The sequence below is a fragment of the Lytechinus variegatus genome, chromosome 5, assembly GCF_018143015.1.
Source record: "Lytechinus variegatus isolate NC3 chromosome 5, Lvar_3.0, whole genome shotgun sequence".
NCBI lineage: Eukaryota > Metazoa > Echinodermata > Echinoidea > Temnopleuroida > Toxopneustidae > Lytechinus > Lytechinus variegatus.
The window spans coordinates 38,434,849-38,450,031 of NC_054744.1; the positions used below are offsets into that span (position 1 = coordinate 38,434,849).

General features: G+C 36.1%; 1 protein-coding gene across 1 annotated transcript; it reads right to left on the bottom strand.

Moving 5' to 3' along the window:
- Nucleotides 1-1,190: 1,190 nt before the first annotated feature.
- Nucleotides 1,191-5,363, bottom strand: LOC121416092 (alpha-(1,3)-fucosyltransferase C-like). Its single transcript, XM_041609549.1, has one exon. The coding sequence runs from the start codon at nt 5,113-5,115 to the stop codon at nt 3,634-3,636; it is 1,482 nt and encodes a 493-aa protein (XP_041465483.1). The 5' UTR covers nt 5,116-5,363; the 3' UTR covers nt 1,191-3,633.
- Nucleotides 5,364-15,183: the final 9,820 nt, after the last annotated feature.

Here is a 15,183-nt window from a genome sequence, read left to right on the forward strand (position 1 = left end):
CACAACTTTTGACAATTTTTTTCCAAAGTATACATATGAAAATAAACTTTTTATTTTTTGTTCCTGAAACTATCATGTATGAAGGACTTAAAGTAATTAAAAATTCAAGAAAATATTGAATTTGAATTTTTAAGCTCGTGTCCACCAACCTATGGAATTGCCCAGGACGAGCATACTAAGCATTGTATATCGTCTACAGTGTGTCCCACAAAACAATGGTACTGGCATTTTAGTTAAGTATAATGTGAAAATTACTAAATCCTATTGTATATAATTTTTGTAATTGTCAATTAGAATTTTTTCATACAACTGGCTTGAATTCCATGCGATATGATTCATTAAACACAGAGATGTGGGCCTTCTTTCAGAAGTCATCGAAAATCTATCAATCCAAGTTTCGTTATTGCTTTGAATACAGTAGGCACTCTAATCACGTCTTCATTCGCTCTCCGGGGCCCCGTTGCATAAAAGTTACTTTTGTGGTAACTTTGCCGTCCGAAGGTAATTATCATGGTAAAGCTGATCAACAGTCAATCAAAATCACGAAGTCCATGCAAGTTACCATAGTGACCAGAAGCGGATCTAGAGGGGGGGGGGTTGGGGTTGCAACCCCTCCCCCCCCAAAAAAAAAAAAAAAATCCGGGGACAATTTTTTTTTAATCTTATCTTTTTTTTTTACTTTTAATTTTATTTCATTCTATTTCTATGTATTTATTTCATTTATTATTATTATTATTCATAATAAAAGTATTAGGCTAACAGTGCTTATTCCAAGGTCCCCAATTCTTTGTATCTGTGTTGTTAACTGGCCTTACATTGCAGGAAAATGCAACTTATTTTTACAAATTTTCATGGGGGTTAATTTGGCAACGACCTCTATACCAAAAATAGTGGTGTTTTTGATGCAAGAAAAAACCATTTCCACACACAGATTTTCAAAATTATCCCTACTGTGGCAGGGGGGACACCCCCTCTCACACCCTCCCCCCTCGCTCGCTTTGCTCGCTTGGACTCGGTCGCTAGATTCTCTTATCCTTTCCAGTGTTGTATGCATCTCGGAATAGAATGTTTCCAGAAGGCGCTATATAAACATGATAAATGCCCGTTGTTCTTCTTAGTATTATAATTCAAATCTCGAATCGCAAAAAAAGGAAAAATGAAAGGAAGCTGGGTCGAAATTCAAGAAAACGTTAATGGATAGATGTTTTATTGATTTCACAAAAATATGCATAGGAAGCATTTTGACATGATAATGTAGAAACAAATACACATTTGGCGGTTTTCATACATACTTGTCATAGCATAAGTTATGAAAAATTATGTTTTGAAGGATCCTATCTGTTACGATTTTTGCAAGTGCAATTAATCACCTTGGAAAGACAAAAATCACTGACAGGGGCAGCATTACCGTATTTTGATAGAGGAAGAAGACAAAGGTGACGTGGTTTTTTAATACGGGCATTGTATGATTAAACAAATTGATTAAACAAATAAAAACCCTATTTTTACGACCTTCTGTTCTCTTTTTTTCGGGGCGGGGGTCTGCTTATTGTTCTCGTTTGGTTTTTACTTCTAAAAATTTTTAAGGGCGGACGCCCCTTCCTACCGCCCGCCCCCGCCCCGTGGCACCCACCCGCGCACCGGAGATTTGGTTATATATAAACTTTAATAAATTGAGGTAGCTAAAATTAGCACAGCATATTGGAAAATCTTAGATTTGAGAATAAAAAGGCAGAATTTCAGAAATAGTAAGCAATGAATTTGAACGTGAATCATACTGATATCTAAAACAACTGATAAAAAGGGTCATGTGTCATCAGGTTCGCCTACTTCTGCGTTACAAGGTGATTTTTGCTTTTTAGTCGTTTTTTTTTAATTAAAAAGTCTTCATCTCACTAATCATACAACCTATGATATGGAAAGTGTATATTTTCTAAAAGGAAATTCCTTAATGAATCCAAATATGCATGAAAAAATAACATTAATTGTAAGGCTAAGTGTTATATTGTGTTGGAAAGGAAAAAATCCATTTCATATTTGCAATCAAATTAATTTGTATACCCCCCCCCATGATTAAAAATGATTTAAATTTTTGCGTTGAACAGAGTCAGACCTTTCTTGCAATGTATATTTTATTGGGTTTATTGTTTTAAAAATATTTCAAAATCAACCCGAACTTATGCCAATCTTTTTTTAGGAAAAACATATATAGTGTGTGTCTTATTATTGCCTGCATCACCATTACTTGATTGGCATATATGATGTGTTCATTTGATTGATGGTATATGCAACAAACAGTTTCGAAGAAACTATAGTAACATTAGACCAAATAATGCTTTTAAGACTCTTCACATATTGTTGATTTTAATGTCTCAGACCTGCGTCATGTGACCTTTCAGATCTGCAGCAATTAATTCCAAGAATTCCTTTCATCCTAGAGAATAGTAGAAATCATATTTTCTGTGTTCTTTTACACAAAAGCTACATTGGAATCAAGAATAACTGTGAATAAGATATGTGTCGATGTAGAAGAATTGTTGAGGAAAAAAGAAAAACAGCGACAAATTTTCTATTTCTTTTTTTCAATGGTTTGCCTTGTTTATCAGTGACAATGCCAAACATGTTTTTTTCAATAAATTAACAGTAAAGATGAATATTCTTATCTTCATTTGATATCGAATTTGTGGTTGAGATAAAGTTTTCAAGTTTTCACCAAAATATTAACGTTTCACCTAAAATAAAAACCAAATCTTCAGAATCCGGCACCTCCCTTGGTGCTTCGTCTTTGAAGATGTTGGCTAATGGATTTAGCTTTAAAATTATACCAAATTTGTTGGCATGGCTCCCTAACCAACAGATGTAACAGCACAACCCTTTTTGGTAGCGACCTCATGACACAAAATGGCCAAAAATATTGTTTATCATAATACTATCAGCGATTGTTGCAATCATATACTTCGTTCTGATGAGTCAAATTGCACCCTCTTAATTTTATCCCAAAAATAATAATATATGTATGACAACAATCAAGAAGTAGTCTTATCGTATTTGGAAATTCTGATGACCATTATTACCCGATATAAACAAATTCTACCTTTTATCGGTCACTTGAATTATGGCGTGTTGTGTATATATGATTCACAATACTGCATGCTACTCGTACAACTATACTCCTAAGTTATATGTTCATCCACAAATGCTTAGAAAAAAAACCTCAAAGTGTAATCTTGAGATGTAAAATGCGGGAACAAACTAACCATGTCGCAGCATTTGTGCATCAAAGGCTTAAACTTAAATATCAAAAATATGTAATTATCGTTAAATTATTAATTCACTCAAAGACATGAATAAACTCCTTATGAATTTTATCAATACTTTGTTGAGTTCTCCGCCTGATCATACCGAAACACGATATTGCCCTCATCATCCGCAATTCCACTTTCTTATTTGTATTCCTTCGAGACTGAGCTTACTTAGTCCTCCTGCAGAAAAAGGCTGCTGATCAGTAATTGAAGAACTCAGACTTTAATGTTTAACCCCATACCGAAGTTGAAATCGAGTCAAGTGGGTATATGTGTTTACCCAAAGTAACAACAAACAATAAATCATTTATTATATTCTGTATTACCAGTTCTACCACCTCTGTTCGATTTCAGCTTGCTTTTCCTTTGATCTTCGAACATTGAATCCCAGCACTTTCTTGTCAGCATGGAAATCATCACACTGTCCCAGCCACCAAGAAGCAAAATCTGGAGTCCTTTTCTTCCACGAGGTCTCTGGGTAGAAGAAGACATGGATCAATTTCTTCACCAGATAACATAAATTAAGCCCAGGTTTTTGACCTCGGAATGCTGATGGAGAATGCAGGATGATTTTGCTATCAATTTTCCAATCAAAATATTTCTTGTATCGCGCTTCGTCTTCATCAAGCGCATGAATGTAATCAACAAATGCACTCATGTTGCTGAAATCCTCAAGGAAAATGAAAGAATCCTTCGGAAGTGTCTTCTCGTAGCCTTCACGCGTTGATCCATAGACTATAGGAACGATTCCATTAGAGAGACTATTCTTCCACACTTTCTCCGTGATATAATCCCGACATTCACTATTCTCGAACGAAAGGTAAAACTTATATTGTTGAAGCGTTTCGGTTGTGTTCTTTTGGGGGAGCTTTCCCGCCTTACCACATTTCCCGTAGAAATCGACTGAGAGGTGTTTCTGAATCTCATTGATCAACTCCGTCCTTTGCCAATAGTAAGGATTGCAATTACCATTCATCGCTGCTATCAATTTAGTCTTCTTGGGTATTGGAGGAGGTTCTGGGAGAGCCTTTATTTTCTGCACACTGCCGTATGGGAAAACGATATCAGTGTCTCTCGCATAGGTCATGGTGAGATTGAAAGGGTTTCCTGTTAAACCTGGAGGTGCATAGCCCATGTCATGAATAGGGCTCTCTTTTGTTGATATGATCCATAGTTGTCCCGGTGGTCGCAAAGCAATCATTTCATTTAAATGTCTATCTCGAAACCCAGGTATGAAGAAAACAACGTCGAAACTCTGCATGAGTTCCTTAGAGGGTTGACCAACAAAACTTGTCTCAAACCTACAGAACTCGCTGAATTCACATCTAAATGGATTCCACTCTCTTGACTGGTTTCCAGGTGCAACGGTACGACAACGAGATGAACAATACTTGGCAACCCTAATAACGCATTTAAAGTCGGTGTCTTTCTGTTTTTGTTGAATCTTGTGGAGAAGACTGCTCTCTTCAATTGGTATATCCGATAGTGGTTTTAAAGAATCATCAATATTGAATGTTAAGACATCACGTTCAACATTGCTAATACTATGGGCAAGTCCTTGTATCACTGGCTTAGAGGCACCCTTTAAAGAAATAAATTTGATATTTTCAAAATCAGTATCAATTTCATCTGCGGCTTCATCCTTGGAGGAGATGACGAATTGTCGGGTGCCCAATGAATAATAATCCTTCTTTACAGAAATTGTTTTCAACAACTCGTTGTAATGATATAGCAATGTGAACATAGCGGCGAGTGATGAAATGGTTATCACGATAAATATTTTCAGACAGAATATTTGTTCATTGATTGCCATCTTCACAGTCTCCGTTGGTTGTCTGAGTTGTTAAGTTGGTCAAGACCTCTGCATCCCCAGATACTTTGCAGCTAAAGCCTGTCTGTCGCTGTAGGTATTACCTTATCCCGGCATTACGATCCAAAGGTTCGTGTACATGCACACCCGGCCGCTCTATGTTCATAAGCGATAATAGCTAGCGGACATGTCCTCTCTGAGCAATGTCTTATGCTGAAAATGCACTTTCCTTCGTGAACTGATAATATGGGTCTTCTCCCTTATATGAATCAATAGGCATTCACCAACGTGAGCACCGAAGCACGAACTGTCCATTGTGTAAGAACTAAACGGAACTCAACAATCGATATAATCGATATAGAAGCAGACGGTTTCGCAGTAATCCAGATTTTCTTTATTTTGTAGAGGCGTAGTGTAGAATGAGAGGAAAGTCAATAGGGATATAGAAATTGTTACGTATTTATAAGCATTTCTTGATTTTTTCTTAATAATGTCTTCATTTTCTTTGGTCAACTGATATCAATACTAGGCTTCAAAACAAGAAAGCATGATATGAACACATTCAGTTTTTGTGTAAATATCCACTTGAAAAAAGAAATGATGGTGGAATGGTGCAAATGGGATACAAATCTGGTGAAATTAGACGTGAGGGAACTAAAACATTCAAATTGTAAGTTATGAACCACTATATTCCATCATTGACCTAAATAGTCGAGCACGTAGCGCGAGCTGAAACTTTCAGAAAAATTATATGAAAATGAGCCGTTTGGAGAATTCTTGTCTTTTTTTTAATGGCATATTCCATTTCTACACTCTTTTAAATTTCACTTTTCTTGTGTATGTTCTCCACTTTGTTTATATCATGAACCGGAGTCTACAGAATATTGAAAAAAAATCAAGGGTGGTAAAATAAACGAGTCACAACCATCATGCCCATGCACTTTGTTGCTGGGAGGGTAGATTATTATAAAAATAAGAATAAAAACATAAACATGTTAGTATTACATCATGCAAGTTTCTTTTCCTCATCCTTCCATCTTTATCTTACAATATCTGAAAGGAATCGTGTCGATCAATAACAAAAGACATTAAAAAATCGAGAGAGAAAACGAAAATCATCGTGCGTATATACGTACAGCAATCAATATTACCATCATAATCGTCATGTTCTCTATCCTTATAACACCATGAGGGGTTCATCAGAGCATCGATTTGGAAAGGTATTTTTATGTGCATACACTTTTAAGAATTTACTCCAATATCGGGTGCCAATATTCTGAGATGAATATGAAAATGAATATAGGCCTTAATTTAGAGAATGGATGCTCAAAATATTGCTCATGCACTTCTGGACCTCTTCACTGGACATCTGATAGGGAGAGGCAAAGAACTAAAAACATTTTAAGACCACGTGAACATTAGATGTGAGAGGCGACACGACATTTTTCTCCTGCTATACTTTCACAGGGTTACAATTCCTGAGATTCGTTATTCCGAAGGTTCGTAATTCCGAAACACGTAAATTGCCTAGACATCGATGTTCGTTAATCCGAAAGCGAAAAAGGGTTCGTTAATCAGAATATTTGTGGCGTTATTCCAAAGGTTCGTTGTTCCGAAGGTTCGATAATCCGAAAACGAAATAAGGTTCGTTGTCCCGAAGGTTCGTTAATCCGAAAACGAAATAAGGTTCGTTCTCCCGAAGGTTCGTTAATCCGAAAAATGAAATAATCGGTGGCGTAGCTGGAAAACCGGAAGGGTAAGTGTGGTAGGGGGGGCACTATTGCTGTTCAATAGTTATGAGGATGGGGAGGCAAAAAGTGCGGAGGAGCAAAGTAGAGCAAAGCCTCTTGAAGTGATTCTGATTATGGTAAGATATATATTTAGGCCTTAGTTTTCGCGAGAGAGTGCAACGAGCAAGTGGTTTTGAAACATTTCAAAGCTGATGTTGTAAAACTCGTTTTTTTTTTTTTGGGGGGGGCAAGGGGTCAATTACTGTTAAAAGGGCATCCTTGGGAGGTGTTGCGAGCGTGAATAGCAAGCTCAAACTTTTTGACATTTCAATAAGAAGCTAAAATAAAACATTCTGAGCAATTTTTCCAAACATTAAACAGATGTGAATCTAACTGAGGAATAACACAAGCGCGAAATGCGAGCTGAAATACACTGACCAGAAAATGAACCTGGTAATGACTGCGTTAAGTTAATAGGGTATATCAAATAATGCGAGGGCGAAGCGCGAGCTTAAAATATATTTCTGCCTGGAAAATGGACATTCTAAGCCTTTTTATAGCCAGAAACGATGAGTACCTTACTAAACTGATCACAATAACAAAACAAATTTGAGATATTCTTTGGGATGATGTAAAATATATACTTTAAAAAGGGTATTTAATTTCAAAAAAGGTACACTTCATTTTGGAAAAAACAAGAATATTTCCCTTAAATGGATGATCATAGGCTTGTGACGCTAGTTCATGTTTTTCTCTCATTGCTAGACCTGCAAATTTTTATTTCATTATTCATTTTATTTATTCGGTTCAAACATAAATAAATGTACATGATACAAAGGTACAAGGATCAAACTGAACATGTTTACAATAATTACAACTTACAAAAAAGACTACTGGACATCAAACAAATAAATGAATGTAAATGCATTCAATGAGAAAACTACTATTAACCTATTAAATAATACCAGTATAAGAGCAAAATTATTATAGAAGTTATCAAATCAAATATCGATAGGAGCGTGTAGATCCATTTTGAAATTGCTTTGTCAAAAAAAAATCCGAAATGTTGTCTACTAAAAGTGTTAACCACTTATAAACCTTTAAAAAATCGCTTCGCGCGGGAGGATGAATGTTTGGACCAGAATAAGGATGATAAAGACCCCTTTTTGACTGGGGAGGGGCAAAAAAGCCATCCGCAGCCATCGTAGCCAGCTTTTCGGAATGAGAGGGGAGGGGCACACATTTATGTGGATTGAGCTTATTACAATAGGGGGGGGGATTTCATTCACATTTTCCCCAATCGGCTGCTCAAAGCTGATTTTTTTTTCTTTGAAGAGGTAGTCCGAAAAGTGAATTCTTAGCTTTATTCTTACAAACAAGATAATATTATATAATAATCCCTGATTGAATATAATGCGAACGCGGGAAGCGAAATAAATTTTACAGAAATTTTTCAGGAATTTCGTCCTAAAAATTGAACGTTCTAAGCAATGTTTGTGATTATGAAGAAGACGCGTATGGAGTTAACTCATTACTTCGACAGCGAAGTGCGAGCTGAAATTTTTGATAAACTGTCATAAAGAGGGATTTTTAGAAGTTTGTCAGAATTCATACAGAAGTAGGCTTATGTATAATTACAATGAAAATGTGAGCACGCAGCGTCAGCTGATAAGTTTTAACGATCAGACCTGAAAAGAAATATTTTGAGAACTTCATGGAATACATAAATAAAGAGGCGTCGATCCTGGGGGGGGGGGCAGGGGGGCGATCGCCCCATCAATGAAAATATTGGACGGCAAACATATAATTCCCCCCCCCCCACACACAATAATTTTGGATATGTTTTAAAAAAACAAGATTGTAATGATCAGCAATCAAGATTGAGATACCAAGTCGTTCTTTATTTAAAATTGTGCTCAAAATAATGTCCGATTTTCAGATTGGAATGCAAAAATTTCAGCTCGCGCTTCGCACTCGCATAATTTCTGTAGCAAAAACCCATACTTTTCATGATTAAATACGTGAATGTAAATGTCCCGTTTTCAGATAAGCCTCAAAAGAACTGCTTCGATTTGCAATCATCTTTTCTCGGATATATATCTTGTTCTTTATCAAAAACGTCAATTAAACTGTCATTTTTTCAGATCGAAATATCAAAATTTTCAGCACGCGCTTCGCGCTCGCATCTATTCTTCTTTTAGATACAAATTTTAATCATTGGAGGGTGGGTGTTTTGTACGATCGATCAATCTTTTGAATGTTAATGATTTTGCCCTTCCCAATCTGAAAATGGATCGACGCCCCTACATAAATAGATTACTTAAAATGAACCTTATTTCATTTTCGGATTAAAGAACCTTATTTCGTTTCCGGACTAACGAACCTTCGGAATTGCGAACCTTATTTCGTTTTCTGACTTACGAACCTTCGGAATAACGAAGCATCAGAATTACGAATGTATGCGCTTTCGCAGCATGTTCACTCTTCCTTACCGTCATTGGTTTCGGTCTCGGTCAAATTCCCGCAGTGAAGGCGGCTCTAAAGCCGACGTCAGGACCGGCTTCAAAATCGACGTATATGCACCAGGGGCACAATTTGAAGCCGCCTTATCACTCCTAGTACTATTTTAATCATAAGCTTTAGTCTATTGAAAATACCATTACCATAATACCACATTGCTGCCACAACTCCTATGACTGTTTTGTGTTTCAAACTTCCAAAAAATGCTTCTAAATCTTTAATACAATTTAAATATATATGGAGTCAATGGTAGGGTCAAAGAAAGCTCATGTGTAATGACCACTGACTTAAATCCAAACGGATAACCTATTGTTCAGGGGAGGATGAACTGTTGTTTCCTCCCCCCCCCTTCCACTCGAATAGTATGACGTCGTGGATTTACGCTCGTGGTATACAGTGTATCCTTTTTATTCTGGTTTAATTATGGTCGATCCATACATCGTTTCTTTGAGTAAAGATATATTTTGAATTCTAGAAGATAGACAATAGATAAAGATAATAACAAATGAACTTTCAGAAATGTAATATATAGATATTGTAGCTATCTGTTTGGACTATATATAGTTGATTTCAGTTATTTAACTTTTGAAGTATTTGATTTATTTCTTGAAATCCCAAAGTCCCAAACCTCGGAAGTTCATTCATTAAATGATATGTAAATAATTATTATCTCTTGTTTTATGTTTGTTTATGTATACCTATGCTGTATTCAATTTATGTTGCCCTGTATTACGTTCGTTTAGAACTGATAACCTGGGCCCTTTATTGTAATTGATTCCCTTTTTTCATGATTAAAAGGTAATTTATTTAAAAAAAATATTATTATTATTATCATTACCATCATCATCATTATTACTATTATTGTTATCATCATCGATATTGATATCATTATTATTGGTCTAAAGGTTATGACTCATCTTTCAACCAGTGCGACATAGGCTCGAATTCTAGTCATGACGTGTTTTCCTTCAGCAAGAAATTTACCCAAAATGTGCTGCACTCAACCCAGGTGATGTAAATAGGTACCCAGCAGGATTGATTCCTTGAATGCTCGAGCTAAAGCTGGGTGTCTTGTGATTATTGGATAAAAATATGTGGAGTACTGGTTCAAGGGATAAATCAGGCTTACAAACACAAAATGAGTAAAATTGAGGCAAAGTGTTGAAAATCACCGAGGTCCGATGACAAACAACAAAGATATATGTCATTTCAAACTGTTTTTAACTACATTTCGTTGAAATATGTTTCGTCTCCTCACGAAAAAGAAACTAATTTTTAGAGATAGCTATCAAAATCAATAGATATACTTCGATTGTGAATTTAAGATTAATAGTAAAAATGAAATATCTTCCTAGATTTGAGACCAAATTAATTATTCACGCATATTGCTGCATAGAAAAAAAAACAAATCTTGAGTTATGTCGGAAAAGATTTGCAGAGGATCTCACGTATGAATCTGCATCCACTCTCATTTTAAAGATATAGGTGAAGGAAAATTAACAAAGAATACCAATAAATTTGCCAATTAGCCATCCTTTTCGAATCCTTAAAAATTCTCTACAACTTTCTTTGCGCAACTTGCGTGCTTTGCCAGTACTTGTGTATGCGTGAACGATTACTCCCATTATCAATGATTATGTATTGAAGTAAAGAAAAGCAAAGATTTTCATGATGATGTGAGACCATAAACCATATGCATATTGTAAGTTGGAACAAATAACTGAGAATCACGGTTTCCTTTTTTGTGGAACGCACTGTATGTCATCATGAATGGGCAATAAGGAAGCCGATGATATCATCTTTCCCTATTCTTTTGCATATTATTGCATGAAGTCACAATTATTCACACTGTCTTCGTTAAAGAATGTAAAAATGTGATTAACAGACGATCCCATGTGCCATATTTTCATTGCGGCAACTAATCTATTTATAAGAGATGTTATATACAATAAAATTAATGAATTACGAAAACGAAAATGGGGACAGGATAATTTATTCACTATTGCATTCAAAGAACTGTTTCAACGAATAACAAAAATTATGATAGATATCTGATTTTTCATCGGAATGCGATTTATATTACATTATGTTGTCTTTGATTTACTTTATTCCAAAGCACCGTGTCATTTCCACTCTGAATTTCAAGAGGAATCATCTGTATCCAAAATTAAGTTATCCGTCTTAGTCACTTTGTTGAAATAAAATCTCTTTCATTATCAATTGTGATAGGATCGTTACTTTGTGTTGAGGGCGTGTTCATCTAGAGCTGAACATGGAATGGGATGAGTTGTTCAATCTGGCGGCTGTTTTGTTCAATGTCATTGTTATACCACTTTCTGCAACGTGAAAGGAGTAAAAAATGTAAGTTCGAGTTCAAGCAGAAAAAATGGAGAATATGACCTGTTTGAATGAAATTGGACAAACCAAAAGAAAGTTATGAGCGTTTGACTGTGGAGAACACTAAACGCTGTAGAGATCTTCGCATTGGCAATGCCATCAAGATCTTTGATGTCGAACATGTAGAACTGTCGCCTATGTGATCACCGAATATACACATGAAAACATACAATGGGGCAAACAATTCTTCCATGATATAATATTATTTCAGTTGATCTTAAACATAATGGCCAGTTACTTAAGTCGGGTTTAATTTAAACTCTGGTCTAAGACTATGGATAGCCAACTGTGACATAAATCTCGAACAGTAGAGGTTCAAAGTATCAGCTCATTTGACTCTCAAATCATAACAAAGTTAAAGGAGAATGAAACCTTTGGGACAAGATAGCTTGTGTGAAAACAGAAAAATCAAAGAAACAGATCAACGAAAGTTTGAGAAAATCGGACAAATAATAAGAAAGTTATGAGCATTTGTGTATTGCGATCACTATTGCTATGGAGATCATCATATTGGCAATGCGACAAAGATGTGATGTCACTTGTGAACAACTCTCCCCAATACTTTAGTAGTTATTCACTTAAACTGCCTCTTTTATCAAATCTATCAGTAGATCATTTGTTATTTCTATAGGAGGGCATGTAATACATATTTTTAAATATTACATCATGGATAAAGAGTTTGCATCACGATAAGAAAAAAAGAGACATTTTGGGAGTATTTCAGAGTCCATCAAAGGGAAAGCTGTTCACATGTGACACTTCTTCCAATAGCCAGTTCGTATATATCCTCGCCAGTAGGTCCAATTGCCTGCCATTTTTGTCCAATACCCACTTGGCCCAATTGACAGTTCGTCCACTACCCACTTAAACAAATTGACAGTTCGTCCAATGCCCACTTGGCCCAATTGACAGTTCGTCCACTACCCACTTAAACAAATTGACAGTTCGTCCAATGCCCACTTGGTCCGATTGACAGTTCGTCCAATGCCCACTTGGTCCGATTGACAGCTCGTCCAATACCTGCTTAGTCCAATACCCTTATGGTCCATTGTCCACTTGGTTTAGTAACCGTTACTGGGGGCAGCCGCGGATCCAGTGAGTGAATGGGTTTTTACCCGGTAAAAAAAAAAGGTGGAAGAAAAAATAGACGCCACAATATAGGATTAACAACAATTATTTAGACGCAAGTTACGATTTATTAGCCTGGTTTTGATAACCGTCTCTGCGATGCATTCAGCTTATGCCCATTTAAAAAAAATTATCACTTTTGGTGTTGCAATTTATTTTCCTTATGAATATCAAATCATGTGAAATTAGTCCAGCAAGTAATGTAAGACCAAGCCTCATGTTTTTGCGAATTTGACAGTTAGGCAAGTCGAAAACAGCCGTTTTATCAATTTTACTAAAACCATATGCAGCTGGTACAATCACATGTTAACACGGCTGTTTTCGACTCGCCGTACGTTTGCCTTAGAGCAAATGTGACCAAGGTATAACCAAGTAAAGCTGATCATCCTGCACAGTGGCGTAACTACGGTGGGGGGGCACGTGCCCCCCCCATCGGCTGGCCAAAAAAAAGGAGAAAAAGAGGGAAAAAGGAAGAGAAACGTAGTGGGAGAAAAAGAAATTGTTGTTCATTATAGTGTTATATCATATTATATAACATAAGAAGCATTTTTTCATTACTTTATGAAACATTTGCTTAAGTGTGTCTTCATTGTTCCTGGTGCTCGCATAGACTGTTTAACGAGATAAATAAACCTGCTGTACTAAAGCCTCCCGTTTTCAAATCAATATACAACAAAATAATATATTTCCTCGCAATTAGAGTTATTATTGTTTTAAGTAGTGATATATTCTTCTTTTTCATGACTACTGAAAGTTATTGCCCTATTTTAAGGTCTTAATATAAAGAAATTCCTGTCCGTGCTAACGTTCGCATTAGTGGATTGTTGAGATTTCTGCTCTTCATGAACTTCTAAAATCAGTCCTTAAAATGTCTATTTTTCTGATCAGAATATCAAAAAATTTTAGCTAGCGCTTCGCGCTCGCATCATTTGGTTGGTGAAATACGTGGGGTCTTAGTGAATTCCTACAAACAAGCCTTAGAATATCCCTCTTCATGTCTAAATTTCCTAAATTTTCAGCTCGCGCTTTTGCGCTTGCAGTATTCGATTAGTAAGATGCGTATGATAATCATGATTACAATGACTACAAAAGGTGCTTCATGACTGTGTTTAGATGTAATTCTAATAAAATCAGCAAAGGATGGCACTAGCATTAGATGACTATGGTGAGATATTTATACTCTTAATGGATTCTAAAATATAATTCTTAAAATTTCCTTGTTTAGGGTCAGTATATACAAAAATTTTAGCTCGCGCTTCGCGCTCGCATTGTTTGTTTAGCGAGACAGTTAAGTATCATGATTACAAAACAATTTGCTTATAATGTCCATTTTTAGCTATCAATATAAAAAAAATTCAGCTCGCGCTTTGCGCTCGCATTATTTAATCAGTGAGATACATATCCGTTTAATGGCACTGCATGTCCTTATAATATCTCTATTAGGTCAGTATACCTGACAATTGAGTGCGCTTCGCGCGCTCCCTAAGTGACCCGAAATTTTTGCTGGTGCCCCCCCCCCCTAATGCCATGACCCACTGTACGCCACTGATCCTGCATGAGTTTCAAGTCACATGATGGGTGTCAAAGGTCATTTAGGTCAATGAACTTTGACCACGTTGTGGTATCAACATTGAATTTTGTTTTGTATGATATGTCATAACTTCGAAAGTATATGAAACTATTTCATGAAACTTGGACATACATTTACGGGTAATCAGGTATCATTAGTCATCTTGCGAGAGATCCAGGTCACATAACCAATATGGGGTATGAACATTGAAATCGTAACCGATGTTAAGATTTTGACATAATCATATTAGCTAATCTCTTATCACAGTCACACTCCCGAATTGCTTCTTGGACTCGACTTGTTGAATGTCTTCTATGCCTTGCTCTACCATGTCTACTTTTGAATTTTTGGTGCATTGTACTGTTAATATTTATAAAAAGTGGATTTAACTGAATTGGTTTTTACAAGGATCTAGGACTTTGTTTACAACCACTCAATTTTCTTCAGATTTGGAGTGTTGTCAATAATGAGCATTGTTGACGCAATTTACTCCGAGATTTATGAAAAAATTGCTAGTGATTTGCATGATGGTCTCCAACTAGAACTTCAAAATAAAATGCGAGAACTACAGTCGCTGGAAGTAAAACTGAATAAAGTGACAAAAAGTGTGTCAAAGATAGAGTCAAGTGCTGAAGAGCGAGAACAGTATAGTAGAAGGAGCTGTTTGAGGTTTCATGGAGTGAAAGAAAAACCCAATGAAACAACGGATCAGGCAATCATCAATCT